This window comes from Pteropus vampyrus, unplaced genomic scaffold (genome assembly GCF_000151845.1).
Source record: "Pteropus vampyrus isolate Shadow unplaced genomic scaffold, Pvam_2.0 Scaffold15, whole genome shotgun sequence".
NCBI classification, from domain to species: domain Eukaryota; kingdom Metazoa; phylum Chordata; class Mammalia; order Chiroptera; family Pteropodidae; genus Pteropus; species Pteropus vampyrus.
In genome coordinates this window covers 16,481,539-16,502,484 of record NW_011888796.1, presented here as the reverse complement: position 1 = coordinate 16,502,484, position 20,946 = coordinate 16,481,539, and the positions used below count along the sequence as shown (strand labels likewise).

The following is a 20,946-nucleotide window of genomic DNA, read 5'->3' as shown; positions in this document are numbered from 1 at the left end:
CTTGCCCACCAAGGTGATAAATCTTAAACAGGTAATGGTGTGTTTGTGAAACAGTCTTGAAGAAGTGTGGCTGTGATTCTAGGATGTTTCCAAATGCTTTCTTTTATTAGTCACTCTTAGAGGCTTTGTTTTTATACTTTATTAATAAAAATGTGGTACCTTTTTAATATATCTTTATAAATGCTTACTTGACCCAAATATTAAACATATGTTTGTGCAACAAGAATTACCTAGTCTTGCTATCAAAATTAGCTTTTTAATTGGTTTTGGATATCATATTTCAAAAATCCAACAGTGGTATGTTAACACCAACTCTGGAAATATTGGAGCTAACTAACACTTTGACATTATCACTTTTCTTACCAATCCCTCTGTCTAGTTTGCCAGGAGCATAAACCATAAAAATGAATTGAGGAGTGATGAGAATGACTCAGCCAACTCTATCTTTAGCAAAAATGAATAAAATGAAATTATGAGACTGCTTTTGACAATATGGAGTCTGGCTGCTTGGCTCTTTTAAATTCTAGAGCAGATCTTTACTTCATTAAATATTTCAAGAGCTTCTTATTAAGCAACCCTGTTCCCAAACTGTTAAAATGATAATCTTCCTCCGAGTAAGAAATGTATGGAAAGCAATGCATTTAATGATCAAAGAGATGAGAAGTAACATGTAAAATTTCATTTGGTGGATTAGATTTATTCGAAGAACGAACAGAGATGTAAAACTTAATCTCTTTTCCTACTCTAGTATGTTGAAAAATTTTCTATAGTACTTGTCTCTATTGCAATTGTACAAATAAATGTGCGGTTATTAAGAGGGGAGAAGAAACGTTCTGGCAAGAAAAGTAAAGTGAAAAGCTCTTGAGAAAGATTAAGATAGCAATTCAAATTAGTGAACATTTACTAGGTGCCAGTGCAAGGAGTTTCACTAGGTTTTACAATTCAGAAGAGGAGAATTAACATTAGTTCAATGCCCTTCTATGTGGCCGACCGTATATAACGCACTTTACATACTTTAACTCATTTTATTCTTGCCACTATTCTGAGAGGTAGCTATTTATCTCCATTTTATAGATAAGAACACTAAGGCTCTAAAAAGGTAGGTGAATTTGCCACGCTCAGTTTAGTAAGGGAGAAAATAGGATTCTTATTTATATCCGTCTGGTTCCAAAACCTATATTCATTCATCACATGCATTACTTCATTTTCATTCAACAACTCTATGAAATAGAACCTTTTTTTTTTCTTGGTGAAGAAACTAGACAAAATGTGGATGGTATATATGGACATTGTGTGACTAGTGATAGAACAAGAAATTATGTTCATCTACCTTTTACTGATTCTTACTATTACTAGACCTATACATATTATCTCATGACTCCACCAAGAAGTATAATTTGACCACATGAGGCAAATGAAGAAGCCAGACCTGTGGTTCCCTGATAGTAATCCAGTGGGGTTTTCACTCCTTCTAGCACTTGACAGGCATAATTACAGAATGATACATGAAGCTACAATACTAGAGCTACAAGAGGAAAATTTAGTTCACTCAAAGGGGTCTGGAAGTGGGTCTTGCCCTTGAACTGCCTCTTTGTACTTTCTAAACGTTTTTAGACAATAGATGATAAATCAGCTTGCAGCAGTAATTTGGACAAAACAATTGAAAGAAGTACATCTTCACCTTAGTGCCTACAAGCAAGCAGTAGGTGTGTTCAAATCTCAATCTGTGAGCCCTGAAGGCTTTACATGACAATTTGTGCAGAGTACAAATGACCAGATGTGTCTGCCAGACTGTGATGCCCATCAGTGAAAAGATGCAAATTCTGATATTTTGAATATCTGGCTCAGTGGGGATATTCGAGAGTAATCAATAACATAGGCTGGATCAATGTGTAAGTCCAATTAGACTAACAGAGAAAGGTAACCATTTCAAAATGCCTTTAGCAACCCAGTCTGCAGATTGTTATTGGTGTGACTATTGCTGAAACAGGTGTTGGGCTCATAAACTTGCATAACAAAATGTTTTTCTTGTGGCAGCAGCCCATACAATAATTGGTGCCATCTGTATTTATCTTTTGAAGTTTGATTTCTAATATGAATGCACAGAGAATCTTGTGCTAATTTCATAGTACCCGTTTTATGGTGAGAATGTTTGACATTGGAGAGAGATTTATCATTTCTAAGGAAAAGACAAATTGAAGGAAAATGTTAACGTAATAACATATGTTGCTTTTTCTTCATGGATCTTTTCTGACTACATAAAATAAAATAAAGGCCAGACACCTACAGAACTGCTTCTTCAGAGCAGTTCATGGGGACGATCCAGCTAGAACAGAAAACCAAGCATGGCTTTCCCAAGAACCTCTCTACTGGAAGTTTTCTTACCTTTTAACTAATTAGTAGAAATCAGAATTTCGTACAAACTTATCATTACTGACTCAAGTGCTTTACCATCTGAGAGAGCAGAAACCATTTGAGTTGCAATTTTAGTTTGGATTTTTTAATGGGGAAAGAAAAATAGAAAATTGTATGAAAGCTTAGCTTTTCAAAATCTGAAAGACAATAATGGAATATTTTAATAAAGAATACCTTAGAACCATAAACACAGTTCTTTTCAATGAACACCATAAAATCAACTTTATTGTCTCTAGCAATTCAAGCAAATTGGAAACCTTTAAAATAAATGTTTTAGGTGGACTGTGTATATATTCTTGTAATATTTCATATTTTTTATACATACAGGTCCACGAAGACCTTTATCAATTAAAGGAGAAATTAGCAAAATTCCCACTCGAGGAAGGAGGAGCAACACTAGACATTCAGAATCTTGAAACAGCAATCAAAAGGACTGAAATGGGGTTAAGAGTAAGTAGAACTTTAATATTAAATAAAATATCAGGAGGAGACAAAGATTCCTCTAGAAGAAGAGAATTGTGGTTCTCATAGGACCCTGTGTATTCCTATAACAGGTGGATTTGGAGTGGTTATCAACTTTCTCATTCTGTTCCTTTTTTTTTTTTACTGATAATGATGATTATTAACTGATTGATTGATTTATATCCTGTCATCTTTTGTAAAGAATTTAATATATTGATAATGTAAGACTATGCAGTGATAACCACTAAAATGCGGTTTGATAAAAAGAGTTTAGAATTTAAAAAATAATCACTATCAGTCCAACAATATGCCTGACCAAAAAGGATTCATACCAATACATTATAGAGAGTGCCTATTGGATTCACTGGGATTCTAAAAGAATAACAGTTGACTTTTCCTAAATAGCTTAAATATTCAGACTTCCATTAATTAAAAAAAAATAAGTCCTGAGGGTGTAATGTACAGCATGATGTCTATAGTTTAAAATATTGTATTGTATATTTGAAAGTTTCAAAGAGATTTGGTCTTAAAAGTTCTCATCACAAGAAAAACTTTTGTAACTGATGTGGTAGATATTAACTAGACTAATTAGGTAGATGTGAACTAACTAGTTATCATGGTGATCATTTCGTAATATATACATATCTCAAACCATTATGTTATATACCTGACACTAATGTTATAATAATGTTATATCTTATAAACTAAAATAAAAATGTATTAGCACATGGGTCCAAATAAGGACCATCTCCATCTTCTAGACCTCTGCCAGTATCTTTGCTTTTGCCTCAGACTTTCACTACTGTCCTATCAGCTTTATCGCTTAGCTCCTGAGGCTGTGAGAGATGTGATTTATTTTGTAGCCTCATCAAACTAGCATCCCATTATCTTATATTACCTGATGGTAAGAGGTCTGGACCCAGCTGGAGTCTTCTGGTTAGCCATTTTAAATAATCTGTTACCTGAAGGCCAAATTCTTCCCTCAGATGCTTGCTTGAGGTCCCTGTAAGAGAAAGACATTTCTCCATGTCTCTATTGCCTAATAAATTTACATGGCTAAGCGACTTACTGACTATTGAGCATAATTTCATTTGTGAAGAGTGCTACAGGTCACTTAAGCTTTGAGTTTCAATTTTTATTATGCTTTTTGGGATAAAGTAATTTGGCCTTGAGATCCCTAATTATACCTTAGGCATATAATAAATACATAGCATGTTGTGTCTTTTGGCTTAATTACACGATTCAGAGTGTTAACCTAATGAAATGAAGTAAATTAGCTGGGTATCTTAAGTCCACTATAATGGCCTAAACTTTAACTTTTCTGTAACAGATTCACATTGAGAAGTATTTAAATGTTGTAAGCAATCGTGTGTTAACAACTCCTGTTAATGATGATAAGTCATATACCCCTCACACTTCCAAATGGTAAGTAGAATAGCCATTTTAGGATCTAAAATAAGTACAAAAAAATAACTTCTCACTCAGGTGAGATGACTGCAAAATTTTCTGGCTCTTTTCATATTCATTCTGTTTTTTTTATTTTTCGTAAAATGTATCCAAAATTCAACTTCTAAAGGAAATATTTTAATGCAAATCAGTTTTTATGCTATTTGGATCACATAGCTCTTTCTTTACAGTTTTTAGCATATGTGATTTATTATAAAGGTAATTTTGATATACAGCATAAAGAAATAAAAATTAAACTTACTTGAAATCTTCATTATGAAATACTTTCTAAGAAATGATTTATTAAAATTAGAATTGAGTTAAAGAGAAATGACCTTGCCTCACCTTAGAGAGTCTTACACATCAGCCTCCTGAATTTCATTGCTTGTAGATTAAGGTTTTGTACTAAGCTTAAAAAATCTGTGGCTCTTATTTGCACTGTAAATATATACAGTAAGTCCTCACTTAACATTTATAGGTTTTTAGAAACTACAACTTTAAGCGAAGCAAAGACATACAGCAGTGAAAACAATTTTAACATATGCTAATTGATATAAAGAAGATTTAAGTATCTACAGTATATTTCTGGTCACAAAAGCATCACAAACTTTTAAATAAAGACCCAAACACTTCTAATATTAAACATTGAGATAAATGTGAGCTCTATATACATTTATGAAAGAGTAATAAAAACAAGAAAGATAGCGATTTTCCAACCTGCTCATTCCAGTTCAGGGTCACCGGTGGCCACAGCCTATCCAAGCACCTCAGGGTGCTAGGCGGAACACACCCCGGACAAGATGCCCTTCCATCACAGGGCCACTCACACCCACACCCATTGAGACTAGGACAAATTTAGACACACTAACTCACGTAACGTGGGAGAAAACTGCAGACTGGAGAAAACTCACGCAGACGTGGGGAGAACGTGCAAACTCCGCACAAACAGAGGCCCTGCCCAAGAATCAGTTTTTATTTTCTCATCAATGCTATAATAAAACAACATTGGACAAAATGATGTTATCTGAGGACCTGCTGTATCAAGCATCAGTGAATAATATCAGACAGTGAGGTCAAGTTTAAGAAATAATGCAAAAGAATTGTGGAAATCTGTAGATGAAGACAAGTCCTAGCACTCAGTAGTGGGAACAGAGTTACATTGCACCTGTCCCCTTTCCCCCACATGAAGGTAGTGCCACAGACATCCATCATCTCTTGGTAGGGGCCACCCTTCCCCGGTCTAGTTTTCAGTCATTTATATTTTTGACTTTTAAATTTGGGAATAAAAATGTGACCTGTAAATAGGTTAATATATATAATGTTTTAAAATGAGGAAACTGTAAGGAAGATAATAAAAGGGATTCTTGGAGAAGAAAATATTGGAGGTTAGTGGAGGCCTATATAGATGGCAGCTAGGAGATCTGTAGTAGGTGGAGAAGGTGTGCGGCCAAAAGATAAAACATGCAAACAGCAAGTAAGAAAGCCTCAGAATGGAGGGGGTGGGAAAGTTAACAGAAGAGAGTTTTCACCAACTCTAATGGTGAAAGCTTCTCCTGTCTCCAGCTTTCTCTTTGCTCTCTCATCTTGACAAAGAGCAGTGAGCACTGGCTGTAGATGTGTAGGTTATGATATCTGAAAAGAGCAAACTAGGTAGCAATTGCAGCAAACAGAAAAGTTCTGGCAGAGACCTTTTTTTTAATACAATTCTCCCTTTTCAGTGAGTGCCCTTGGCTGTTATTAGGGTCTAGAAGAATTAAGGAAGACATTAATTGGGGCATGAACTGTCTCCTACTTAATATAATAATATAATCAAGAGGCCTCCTATCAGGAAGATGGGAAGCCTGGTAAGTTTATATGAGCCTTAAGATGGCAGGAGCATCTCCATCATAGCTGTGAATGTGGGTGCTGATGTGGCCTGCAATTTGAAAACTGAATAAGATGGCTCAAGGTCATAAACTGGAGCAAAGTCCAAACTAAGTTTTCAAAGTAAACAGGCCTGAGGCAGACCCTGGGGGTCAAAGTGTAAGTCACAAGGAGTGACTCAGGGAGGAAGAGAAGCAGCAGCAGTTGATGGAAATGGAAAATGGGAGACCCAGGATATCAGAGACCATTGCCTGTGACTGACATTTTCCCAGACAGATAGTCACACCTGGTCCTGCACTTACAGGTGTGCCCCAAGAGACTGTCATGAATAGACTTGGATTCAGAGTCTATGACCTGCTGGGAGATTATATGCAAAGCAGTAAACAGAATGCAGAATTCCTTCAGGGTCTCATGCCTGGGAAGAGCAGGACTGGCCAGTTCATTGCATTTTTCTTGTGAGGTTCCATGACAAAGTCCTTATAATATCCAAGTAAAGAGTGTGTTTTTCATTATGAATGACATGACTCACTGAGGAAAAGGTTGCTTAGTCTCAATGTTGATCAGGTTAGAGAAAAGATTTAGCTTCATGCAGTTTTAAGCTGGGATAGATGCTGGACCTGGCCTTTTATCCCACATGGCCATCGGTCAAAGAATTTGGGCAAGCATCCATAAGACTTTTATATTTATTTATTTATAAATTACATACTTATCATATAGAGTGATTATAAAATATACCAACATAGAAATTTTTTAATGAAATGAAGATGAAATGAATACTTTAAAATAATTTTACTTCGTTTATTTTTACTTCATTAGCAGCACAAAATTTTATTCTCTTGCTTAAAAAGGTTATTAATTATGTTTTACTTATTTAATCTTGTTAATCATGGTGACTTTATACTGACTGTAGCAAATATCTCAAATACTGACTGTAGCAAATGTCTCAAATACTCTGCACTGAGGCGAGATTCAGCATTGATGCTGGTTAGATGTAAGTCCATATTTCAATTAGTCTTTTGGATGATCTTTAAGTTTGGAGTTTTTTGGGGGGGCTGACTTTTCACAAATTCAATTGGGCTACCATAATTTTTACTTTTGAATGTGGCTGAAGAAAAGCTCATGTTAGAAGTAAAATTGTCGGTTTTGTCATTTTCTTATTTTTCATTAACGCTTGCTATTATTATCTTCCAAAATACCATATGGTTTTTTGTAAATATCTTTTAAAGATACCTGTCCATTTTTTTCAGTTTCAGGTTCAGTTTAGTTAACACTAAATAATATAATCCATGAACTCACTGCATGAGAGAGGTGCAGTACATTCTAATACTTTGAAAGCAAATATGCCAATGCCAGACTCATAGCTCATGCCTTTATGGTTTGGAGCTTCCACTCTTATGGGGCCTCCAGAACTGCCAGTGACATAACTAACTATTGAGGGATCCAGTGACAAATACAAAGTAATTTCTTTTATATTGTTTTTATTTTATGTAAATAGAAATTCTTATACTCCCTTCACATGACCAATGGCAATGTCTTGTGTGTCATCTATAATGTGGGCACACTACTTGAGAGACCACAAGTCAAGAGTGATAGCTCTTAAACTGTGGTTTGCGATCATCTTTCACTGGCTCAAAGATGGGGTCCCAAAGTCTGCATTTTAACAAACACTCTTGGTATTCCCAATGTAGACAATGCATGCTTGGAATCCGTTGGGCAAGCAGGACTCCCCAGAATCAATATACTTTGGCCACGTAGAGGATCTACCTTTGTATGATCAAGAGCCTGGTCTTGGAAACTCTTCTACCCAGATGCTATGAAGGAGTAAGCCTCCGGCACTGGGATTGAGCCAAAAGTGGGGCCTGGCAGTCAGGCTGGTAGGACTGCCAATGTGAGTCTGATGGAGTGTCAGAGGCCAAAAGTTGAGAACAGCAACTCCTTCTGAGAAGGGTGGCATTTAATAAGGACTGTAGATCTCTGTTGCTCCTTTGACAGCAGAGAACAGTTGCTATGAGTAAATGAGAATCAACATTGTTCAGATACATGGGGTTTCATTCCATCCATGGAAACCTAGGAAATTGGGAGAGTTCGTTCCAAATGACTACTATCCCTGGATATACCTTTAAAAATGATTTAGAACAGACATACAATAATCATCATCCTTATTATCATCATTATCATGAATTTCATCCTCATCAATATTTTTATAACACGACAATTTGCAGTGGATTTTTTTAACCCATGAGGTAAATATTTACCCTTTCCTATTAAAGATGTGAAAACTGAGGCTCCCACCAGTCCCAGGTCATATAAGTGATCAATGGTGAGGTCCAGATTTAAGTTCAGTCAAATGTCTACAATCTATAACCTTCTACACCAGAGCTGCCTGAAAGACAGGAAGCCTAATTTTCACGAAAGACAGTTTTCATTTTTAGCAAGTATTGCTCAAGGGAAAATCTGGTAGTTTTGTCTAGTAGAAACAAAAACCAGTAGGTACACAAAGTGATAATAATAGATGCCAGCAAGTACAAGATTTTCCTAGCAGTCATTCAGAAAATAATGACAAGGACATTATCAAAAGTGGCATATTTTCTCAAAAGAGCTCAAAATGCTTTCGTGTTGTTTTCAAAATAGGTTTTCACTATTATCTCCACTTTGGCAATGATTCTTCTTCTGTGTCAAAGTGTGGTTCTTTCTCTTATCATTGCCGGCTTTCACAGATTTTATTGCTTGTGATATCTGTTCACACTGTTCTTAATGACCACGTTTTGCTTATTGACACTAGGAGGGTGACTACCATCTGTACCAACACTATCAGAACTGCAAAGAAATCTTCACTTTATATTCTGTTGTGCTAGTGTTTGAGGGGGGGAAAAAACAAGAACGAAACAAATAATAGTGAGAAACATAGGGGAAGAAAAGGTTTCTGTTAAATGGGGAAGGTAGATTAGAGGGTACATTTTCACTCAGTTATTAAGGTACCTTGGAGCCAATCTCTTCTGGGTTATTTACAAAGTAGTACACAAATCCCATTTACAGAGAATATGATTACATTCTAGTCACAGAGAGAGATGAAGCACAGGTAATGAGATGTTAACATTTGGTAATCTAGGTGAAGAGTATTCAAATAGTCAGTGATCTTTCTGTTTTTCTGTGGGTTTGAAAATTTTAAAACAAAAAAATAAATTTAAAAAATATCATAAAGTGTTAGAGAAAAGATTTAGCTTCATGCAGTTTTAAGCTGGGATAGATGCTGGACCTGGCCTTTTATCCCACATGGCCATCGGTCAAAGAATTTGGGCAAGCATCCATAAGACTTTTATATTTATTTATTTATAAATTACATACTTATCATATAGAGTGATTATAAAATATACCAACATAGAAATTTTTTAATGAAATGAAGATGAAATGAATACTTTAAAATAATTTTACTTCGTTTATTTTTACTTCATTAGCAGCACAAAATTTTATTCTCTTGCTTAAAAAGGTTATTAATTATGTTTTACTTATTTAATCTTGTTAATCATGGCGACTTTATACTGACTGTAGCAAATATCTCAAATACTGACTGTAGCAAATGTCTCAAATACTCTGCACTGAGGCGAGATTCAGCATTGATGCTGGTTAGATGTAAGTCCATATTTCAATTAGTCTTTTGGATGATCTTTAAGTTTGGAGTTTTTTGGGGGGGCTGACTTTTCACAAATTCAACTGGGCTACCATAATTTTTACTTTTGAATGTGACTGAAGAAAAGCTCATGTTAGAAGTAAAAGTGTCGGTTTTGTCATTTTCTTATTTTTCATTAATGCTTGCTATTATTATCTTCCAAAATACCATATGGTTTTTTGTAAATATCTTTTAAAGATACCTGTCCATTTTTTTCAGTTTCAGGTTCAGTTTAGTTAACACTAAATAATATAATCCATGAACTCACTGCATGAGAGAGGTGCAGTACATTCTAATACTTTGAAAGCAAATATGCCAATGCCAGACTCATAGCTCATGCCTTTATGGTTTGGAGCTTCCACTCTTATGGGGCCTCCAGAACTGCCAGTGACATAACTAACTATTGAGGGATCCAGTGACAAATACAAAGTAATTTCTTTTATATTGTTTTTATTTTATGTAAATAGAAATTCTTACACTCCCTTCACATGACCAATGGCAATGTCTTGTGTGTCATCTATAATGTGGGCACACTACTTGAGAGACCACAAGTCAAGAGTGATAGCTCTTAAACTGTGGTTTGCGATCATCTTTCACTGGCTCAAAGATGGGGTCCCAAAGTCTGCATTTTAACAAACACTCTTGGTATTCCCAATGTAGACAATGCATGCTTGGAATCCGTTGGGCAAGCAGGACTCCCCAGAATCAATATACTTTGGCCACGTAGAGGATCTACCTTTGTATGATCAAGAGCCTGGTCTTGGAAACTCTTCTACCCAGATGCTATGAAGGAGTAAGCCTCCGGCACTGGGATTGAGCCAAAAGTGGGGCCTGGCAGTCAGGCTGGTAGGACTGCCAATGTGAGTCTGATGGAGTGTCAGAGGCCAAAAGTTGAGAACAGCAACTCCTTCTGAGAAGGGTGGCATTTAATAAGGACTGTAGATCTCTGTTGCTCCTTTGACAGCAGAGAACAGTTGCTATGAGTAAATGAGAATCAACATTGTTCAGATACATGGGGTTTCATTCCATCCATGGAAACCTAGGAAATTGGGAGAGTTCGTTCCAAATGACTACTATCCCTGGATATACCTTTAAAAATGATTTAGAACAGACATACAATAATCATCATCCTTATTATCATCATTATCATGAATTTCATCCTCATCAATATTTTTATAACACGACAATTTGCAGTGGATTTTTTTAACCCATGAGGTAAATATTTACCCTTTCCTATTAAAGATGTGAAAACTGAGGCTCCCACCAGTCCCAGGTCATATAAGTGATCAATGGTGAGGTCCAGATTTAAGTTCAGTCAAATGTCTACAATCTATAACCTTCTACACCAGAGCTGCCTGAAAGACAGGAAGCCTAATTTTCACGAAAGACAGTTTTCATTTTTAGCAAGTATTGCTCAAGGGAAAATCTGGTAGTTTTGTCTAGTAGAAACAAAAACCAGTAGGTACACAAAGTGATAATAATAGATGCCAGCAAGTACAAGATTTTCCTAGCAGTCATTCAGAAAATAATGACAAGGACATTATCAAAAGTGGCATATTTTCTCAAAAGAGCTCAAAATGCTTTCGTGTTGTTTTCAAAATAGGTTTTCACTATTATCTCCACTTTGGCAATGATTCTTCTTCTGTGTCAAAGTGTGGTTCTTTCTCTTATCATTGCCGGCTTTCACAGATTTTATTGCTTGTGATATCTGTTCACACTGTTCTTAATGACCACGTTTTGCTTATTGACACTAGGAGGGTGACTACCATCTGTACCAACACTATCAGAACTGCAAAGAAATCTTCACTTTATATTCTGTTGTGCTAGTGTTTGAGGGGGGGAAAAAACAAGAACGAAACAAATAATAGTGAGAAACATAGGGGAAGAAAAGGTTTCTGTTAAATGGGGAAGGTAGATTAGAGGGTACATTTTCACTCAGTTATTAACGTACCTTGGAGCCAATCTCTTCTGGGTTATTTACAAAGTAGTACACAAATCCCATTTACAGAGAATATGATTACATTCTAGTCACAGAGAGAGATGAAGCACAGGTAATGAGATGTTAACATTTGGTAATCTAGGTGAAGAGTATTCAAATAGTCAGTGATCTTTCTGTTTTTCTGTGGGTTTGAAAATTTTAAAACAAAAAAATAAATTTAAAAAATATCATAAAGTAAAAAAAACTAGAAAATCATTTGCAGCAGATATGACACAAAAATTACTAATATTCTTAAATACAAAGAGCTCTTAACAATAAAAAACTTGACATAGACAAAAGAGCACTGAAAGAGAAATGCAAGAAATGAGTAAATATTTGAAAAATATTAAAAATATTGAACATATTTAAAATGTTTAATCTCACCAGTAAACAAGAAAAATGTAAATTAAACAATATATTACTACTTTTTCTTTACAAATTAGCAAAACAGATCATTTAAACCAGGCTAATACTCAGTGCTCATGAGTGGGCGGCAGGATTGACATATCTTAATACTACTGGTATCAGCACTAAGTTCTTAAAGGTAATTTTCCAACATATGTGAGATTTTTTAAAATTATGTTTTAATTTATAGTTGTACCTCTAGGAATTTATCCTAGGAAATAAAGAACAATATTCAAGAATCTCTGTATAAGTTTGATCATTTCAATGTTATATCTAATACCAATCGATGTTGTCCAAGAAGTTTTAATGATATGGAAAGATTCTCACAGTATATGTTGAGGGGGGCAGGAAGAAGTATACAACATTATATTTCAATTCAAATTCACTTCCAAATACATCATCCATGGAAGTAAGAGTCTTCATAAAATGTATACTAAGAATTTCATTTCTAGGAAGATGGTGCAGATATACTATATTCCTTCTGCTAAGCACATCTAAAAACCCAGGACATTATACATAAGACAAATCTAAGAAGACTTTGGAGGGTGGAGAGAAGGAAGTAAACCAGTTAGGGACCTTGGGACACAGGAAGAACATGGTGGTGAGTCCCCCGGATTTTCTTTTTTGCCTCATAAGTGACCTGCATTATTTTCCTTTTCTCCGAAGAATTTTTTTTTAACAGTTCTTGCAAGACAGGTCTCTGGTGACAAATTCTCTCAGTTTTTGTTTGAGGGCATCTTTAGTTCCCCTTCACTTTTGAAAGTTAATTTTAGTGGATACAGAATTCCAGGTTAGTGGTGTTTTCTTTCCTCACTTCAAATATTTCACTCTAGTCTCATCTTGCTTGCATGATTTATGAAGAGAAGTTCAATATAATTCTTATCCTTGATCTTCCATAGGTAAGTTATTTTTTTCCTCTATCTTCTTTCAAGATTTTCTTTTGTCTTTGGTTCAATAGTTTGAATATGACATGTCTCGGTATAGTTTTTTAGGCATTTATCCCACTTAGTAGTCTCTGAGCTTCCTGGATCCACATGTGGTTTAGTGTCTGTCATTAGTTTTGGAACATTTTCAGCCATTATCACTCAAATATTTCTTCTGATCCTTTCTTCTTTCTCTGGTATTCTTGCTATATGAATGTTATGCCTTTTATAATTGTCCCACAGTTCCTAAATATTCTGTTCTGTTTTGTTCATTCTTTTTTCTCTTTGCATTTCAGTTTTGGACTTTATATTGACATTTCTTAAAGCTCACTGATTCTTTCATTGGCCATATCCAATTTATTGATAAGCCCATCAAAGGCATTCTTTATTTCTTACAATATTTTTGATTTCTAGCATTTTCTTTTGTTTTGTTTTTTTCTTACAATGTCCATCTCTCCATTTATATTAACCATCTGTTCTTATATGTTGTTCACTTTTGCCATTTGAGCCCTTAGCATATTAATCATAGTTAGCTTAAATTCCTGGTCTGATAATTCCAAAATCTCTATTATATCAGAATTTGATTCTGATGCTTGCTTTGTCTCTTCAGAATGTTATTTTCTTAACTTTTAGCATGACTTGTCATTTTTTATTGATGTATTAAGTAATATGAACTGAGGTAAGTAGGCCTTCATCTGGCTCAGAGTTTTGCTGTGTTTACTGTTTGCTGTAACCGTAGGTGTCTGAGGCTTTAATTTCCTCCACTGTCTGTTTTGTCTCCCTTGTTGTCTTTGGGTTTCCCTAGAAACTCCTTCCTAAATAGAGTCTGAGCCTTGCAGTTCTTTCATTTGTAGTCCTCTTTATATAGAAGCTCTATAGGTGCAGTATGTCGGGAGGAAGCATTTGATAATCCTATGGTTAGGTCTCAGTCTTTTAGTGGGTCTGTATCCATGGACTGTTACCTTCACAAGTTTTTCTCAGCATTTCCCCCCTTAGGTGAGACAGGATGGCTAGAGGGGGCTGGAGTTAGCTCATTGCCCTTCTTCAGGTCAGATTAGGCTTTGGTAAAATAGTTTTCTTTGAGAGCCTACCTTCGTTACAGAGAACAAAGAACAGAACTCTCTGAGAGTATATTGAAATGGTTTCTTTTTCCTTCTCCCTGTCAGTAACAAGAGGGGATTTTGCCTCTGACCTTTGCTGTGAGAATGAGGTGGAGCCATTGGAGGTAAACTCATGAAAATATGGGGTTCCCCTAAGACTTGGCCCCTCAAAGTTTTTAAATCTCAAGCTAGTCTGCATTGAGCCTCCAGTGGCTCCTCAATTGGAGTTTAAGTGCTTTTGCCAGTGCTGGCTCCAGCAGCAGGCTTCTGCTCTTGAATTTTATCTGTCTCTCTCTTTCTCTCTCCAGTTTTCAAGAGAGCGGTTCTCCCTGTGATCTAAATTCTCTTATGGATCCTAGGAGAGCTGTTTTTTGGTTTGTTTACCTTTTTTCTTCTTGTAAAGTTGGGAGTGATAACGTCTAAGCTCTTTATATGTTAGAGTGAAACCAGAAGTCTATACATTGCTCTTTAATGATAGCTTAATAAAAGTGGGCATCACAGTAGAATCAAGAGATTGAGTCACTGGTGGTTGAGTTTTATTGATCTTAATTATGCTGGTCATTTTAAAGAACTGGAACCTGCTTTCAAACTATAAATTTTAAGATATACATATACTCATTCTTACAACTTTATTTTGTTTTGCATTGCTCTCCCATGGAACTACCCATTGGTTAATAAGGAAGACTTTTAACCACCTTTGATCCTTAAGTCTCTGCAATTATATAAAATAGTAGAGGTTTAAAGAATGTAAGTGTGAACTGCTTAGGGACCAGCATTTTGAATATATTTAACATTGACTATCCTGTGATTTGATTTTATTAAACAAAATAGAGCATATTGTATTTCCCTTTACCAACAGATATTTTATAGTGTAATAATTCTGTCAACTTTAAGTCATATAAATTCAGCCAGAGATAGAGCTCTCTATTTATGCTTTAATGGTTTTCATCAGACTTGGAAGTTCTTATGCTTAATAAACAACTGCAGTTTTATAGTGGTAGAAATGTTAAAGATTGATATAATTTTTATCATTACAAATAGCCTTTTCTGTAAAATCTAATTTAACTAGGACACATTATTTTTAAATTATAAGTTGCGAAGCTTTTAAGATAGCAAATTTGATTTTAAATTCTCCCCCACTCCCTCTTAGGTTGCTTCCAGCTGTAATCGATCAGAAAACATTTATTTTCCCCCTGGAATCTGAGGGTAAACTTTGGCAATCCCAGCGTCATACATTTCCACACGACTTTCCAAGAATAAAGGTAGTAATAGAGAAATCCATAGAGACAGAGGGTGGATTAGTGGTTGCTTGAAGTGGGGACAATGGGGAGTGACCTCTAATGAATGTTGAGTTTCTTTGGGGATGATGAAAATGTACTGGAATTAGAGAGCGGTGATAGCCGCACAACTCTGTGAATCTAGTAAACACCATTGAATTATACACTTGACAAGGGTAAATTTAAGGTATAGAATTATATCTCAATAAAGCTGTTAGAAAAAATTTTAAGAGTAAAGGTAGGATACTTGCTTTATGTCTAAATGAGAAAACATATCACTGTTTTTTCAGATACATTCATGGCATTGTCAATTTCTATGACAAAAGTTCTTTCTTCAGAAAGCACAATAAATCAAAAGAAGATGCCTTCAAATTTTTAAACAGAGCCCTAGAAGGAAAGTTTCCAGGTGGCAAGGAATAGAGCTCAAGAGGTTCCTGACTTTGCCTCCTTTGATTCCTGATCCCTCGCCTAACTCCCCAAAACTAGTAATAACTCACCTCAGTACACTGACAGGTATTCTTGTCAGTGCTTTGGGAATACTAACTTGTTTAACCTTCAGAACAATCCTAGTAGGAAGCATTATTATTATCTTCATTTTATTAATGAAGAAACTAAGGTATAGAATGTTAAAGAAATTGGCCAAAACAACATAGCTAGTAAGCATCAGAGCTAGGATTGTGAACCTAGAAAGGTAGGGATACAGAGTCGTCCTCTTAACCACTGTGGTACCCTTCTTAATAGCTTTATAACTTGTATACCATAACATTCACCCTTTTAAAAAGCATTTGATTCCCCGGTTTTTAGTATATTTGGAGTTGTGCAGCCAACACATGGTACCCTTTTTATAACCGTTTATATTAGCCTATATTCTTCCTTCATCATACTTGCCACAATTTGAAATTAGATATCGAGCTATATAATTTTTTTTAAATGTCCATCATCCACTAAATTATAAGCTTAATGAGAACAAGATCCATGTTAGTTTGTTCACAGCTATATAATGCCAGGGGACTCTCAATAAATGTTTGTTGAATGAATAAATGAAACCACCACAGTGATTTCTCATCCCCATGTAAAATATCAGTCCAGGCTCCTCTGCACTCCCAAAGCAGCCTGCTCCGACTTTTGTCATTGTACTTGCTATGTTAGGTTTGTTCATCCATTTTCTCTGGAGTACTTACTGCCTGCCAAAGACTGGGATGAAGAATTCAGGCCTGGTCCCTGGTCTCATAGAGTTTACATTCTAGAGGGGGGGAGGCGGACTATCGATAAGAAAATACCAGGTAATAATGAAGGCTTTGATGAAGATAAAAGGGAATGTTGTGGTACATGGAGCTTAAACTTCTCATCTTCCTTACTATTAAGTATCTACTTCAGTTAGATTTTTATTATTTTGCCAGGAGTCTCAGAAGGGCCATGGTTGGTCCACAGTGGAAGATTGGAGATCTCTGGTTTATAAAAACAAGAAATAAGATATCTGAAGTTAGGACTGGTGTGGAATGTATAGTTGCTATTGTTATTCCAGAACAAAATAAAACTGTGGCCAGATATTTATTTTCCCAAAAGTTTTTTGAATCCTGATAAATGATTATAAAGATGAGGAATCTTATGTGCTGAGAGTGCATAACCCTGGGTTCTTTTAAGTGTTGTGAACATGAGTGAGCTTCATTTAGAAAGGGGCAAGGACTGTTTCCCATCCTGATTTTACCTCCAAGGCCTGGATCCCTATTGTTGTTTTATTTCTAATATAAATGACATCTGCTTAAAAGTGCATAACTGCTGACACAAAAGATAGCCCTAATTTTGCATTGTAAAGTCAATGACAAATAGTGCTGTTTTGCCAGCTGTTCTGGCAAGCCTACCACACCAACTTAAAAGCTTGTATTATTAAGTAGTTGTAAAATCCAACTGGGATATTACCACTTTTAATTGCCCACTGCCAACCTTTTAAACTAGGTAAAACCCCGTTGCTTCTGTAAACTCTTTCTCCAAAGTGAATAGCTGTTTTTGGAATTTCATCTCACCCCAAAAAAACTTAAAAGACAAAGTTAAGAGTCGCTCAATTGTAATTAAGAATTATAATTAGGAATTGTTTATTAATTTTCTTTTACATTTGAAAAAGCCATATTCTGATGGCTTTTCTTTATAATATAACATAACTTAGCTCCCAGTCAACACCAGCCCAGCTCCTTTTTGGGGCACCTTGGGCACATGTATTCATAACAGTTAAGGGTTTGAATTAAAAACAACCAAAGATAAGGCGGAGGGAGGAAGAGAAGGAAAAAAAACTTATAGATCAAGAGAATATTTGATTTCTTTGTTGTGTCTGGCAAGCTGAGTCTGAAGGCAATTTCAAAATAGAAATTTAACTGTTTAGCTCAAAGGACCAGAAGAAGCGTGATATTGTTGGAATATTTGTAGAGTAGGGAAAATAAAGCCATCTTATTGCTTGAGAGTTATTTCCTATATTAATTTTATAAAATGGAAGCTTTATCAGTCGAACAAAAAAATATTGTGTCTAGTATGATGTAGCCATGTACAACACCTGTGTCTTAGATGGGAAGAATCTTTAATTTTGTGAATTGTGATCTAATTGAGAAAGTAATTTTCAAAATTTGATCAAAATTAAAGTTTTGACATTAGGAAGAATATGTTGAGAGATCAAAGAAGGAAAAAATCCCGACAACTAAGGGTTGCTTCACAGATTTTCACTGTGAGTTATACCTCACTTAACATCAGGGTGGAAATTTTGTTGATGAGATGGCAGTTGGATTTTACAGAGTGGAGTGGGGAGAAGAGAAGGCCTGTAATGAGCCAACCACTGTGAGCTCTGTTTTCTCATTAGAATGTAAGCTCCACGAGAGCAGTGACTTTTTTAAAAGCATTTTTTTCCTTTTCCATGACTTCTTAAAAATCTTTTTATCTATGGCAATGTTCACACAAACCAAGAATAGTATATGAATAACCATTTCTCCTTCACTTAGATTTAACAATTGTTAACCTACTTTTTGTTGAAGTGTTTTAAAATATAGACCTAATGACTATTTCATCTCTTAATGCTTTAACATGCATCTTTAAAAATGAGCGTATTCCTACTTACCCACAATACTATTATCATACCTAAAAAAATTAACAATAATTCTTGAATATAATACCTGGCTTATATTCATATTTCCCCAATTATCCCCCAAATGGCTTCTACTGCTCTTTTATCCAAACCTGGATCGGCTAAGATTTGTCCATTGCATTTGATTATTTTATTTCTTAAATCTCTATTAACTTAAAGCAGAGAGACTCTGTTCATTGCTATAACTAGTACCTAGATAGTGCCTAGCCTGGAGTAGGCTCTCAATAGATAACAACATAATTATTAGAAGTATGGGTTCACATCCTTACTCTACCACTTACTACCCGTACCATGGCAAGTCACTTAACCTCTCTGTGCCTCAGTTCTTCACCCACGATGGACATAATGATAGTACGTACCTATCATAGGGCCATTGTAAGGATAAATGAGTTAACATATGTAATTGCTTTATAACAGTGCCCCATATGTGGTGAGTACTATATAAGTGTTAATTCTTCTTATGATTTGTTGATGAATACTGGCCAACCTCTATTATGTACCTAATACGTACCAGGCACTATTTTAGGCATCAGCCAAACTCCTCTGTTCTCATGGAGCTTACATTCTGTGAGTGTGGGGTAGACATCAGGAACACAAAAAACAATTTGAAAAGTAAATATATAGTGTATTAGTTAGTGAGAGAAAAGCTGGGGAAAGAAGGGATATTGGGATGGTCTCACTTGTTAAGTGACACTTGAACAGAAATTTGATGGATGGGAGGGAGCAAGTCATTTGGCTGTTTGGAAGAAGAGCACTCCAGACACAAGAAACAGACTATGTGAAGATCCTGAATTAGGAGTGTGAACAGCAAGGAAGCTGGAGAAGGATGGTCAAGGAGGAGAGAATAGGAAAAGTAGGAGGAGGCCAGATCTTGTAGACCACTGTGAAGACTGCGGATATTACTCCAAGTGAGATGGGAAGCCAGTGGAGGCTTTCCACCAGAGAACCGATATAATCTGATTTGTAATTTAAAAGGGTCACTCTGGCTGCCATGGTTAGAATATGATGTCATAGGACAAGGGCAGAAATAGGGAGACCATTTGAGATCTCATGTAAGCCACGAGGATAAAATAATATCTCATCTTCACAGTATTTTGAGGAAAAGAATTCTTGTTATTCTCATTTTACAGATGAAGAAACTGAGATGAGAGACGGTAGTAATTTAAAGTTGAGAAATGGGAGACCTGGGATTCAAACTCATGTCTATTTGACCTCAAAGTCCTGACTTTTCTTCACCACTGTTAAAAATAGCTCCCTTCCTGTGTTTGCCACAAAGAAATTTATGACTGAAAAAAAAAAGCAGAATAGATTCCTGAGTTTACCCACAAATGGCCTTGACTATCTCCATAGTTATCCTCAGATCTGTCCCTCTAAACTTTCCCAACGAAATTTCTCAGAGCAATGCTCCTGATAAAGGTGACTTTTTTTCTGATTTGTTGCAGTAATACTAACATAGCAATTATGAAGCCACACTAGAGTTATGAATAATACATTATGATACTCTATCATATGCAATACTATTTTACTGTAATTGGTTCCCATTCAGTTGGTTTACATATACGCTTTAAAGAGGTTTATACTTTACAGTGTACATAAGTTATAGATAATGGAACAGATGATTAAGATGGTATTTGGGATTATATATATATAAAGGGTATCAAAAATAGGCCCTTAGGACAATATATTCTAATAACATTGTTTCTATAAGATTCAACTAGCTACATATTTTTGACTCATAACACCTTTTCCAGAAACATAAGCTACTTGCTACAAGTGCAAAGATTACTAGAATTATCATTTTCCATGCTTCGGTAACATTTCAAAAATGGCATCCCAAATTTTTCATGCCTTTCTGTCTGGTTTACCAGGAGATGCTAACTTCTGGGCATTCAGGAGAGCCATTATTCCCTGTCTATCAACTCATGAGATTAGTGGCAGCAAAGGAAGGGAAGTCATGGAGTTAGTAATTGGCCCAGGTGCCATAAAATTTGGACAGAATGCCTCCTTTGGCACACTACTGCTATAAATCTAATAATTGTGTCATTGTGGCATATTGTAAGAATATGCCACAATGACACAATTTAGTTTAGTTTCACAATGACGGTGAAACTAAAAAAAAGTCTCATCACTGGTGTGTTATTTCATTTCCTCACATATTTTGATTTTAATGCTACTATGTGCTAAGTGCTGGAGATATAAATCTCAGTTCTGTGAGAGATCAGTCTGTAGGCAGGCATTCTACAGACAGTATAGTGAGTGCTATAATAGCAGTTTGGAAAAAAA

At 35.6% G+C, this 20,946-nt stretch overlaps 1 protein-coding gene across 1 annotated transcript in view; it reads left to right on the top strand.

Annotated features, from left to right (window-relative positions):
- LOC105309737 (IQ domain-containing protein H-like) overlaps positions 1-20,946 on the top strand; it is a 36,432-nt gene that overhangs the window by 3,930 nt on the left and 11,556 nt on the right. The window contains exons 2-4 of the mRNA XM_011385936.1: positions 2,743-2,865; positions 4,208-4,302; positions 15,410-15,521. Of these exons, the coding sequence (XP_011384238.1) occupies positions 2,743-2,865; positions 4,208-4,302; positions 15,410-15,521 (330 nt within the window). The remainder of the gene's footprint in view (positions 1-2,742; positions 2,866-4,207; positions 4,303-15,409; positions 15,522-20,946) is intronic.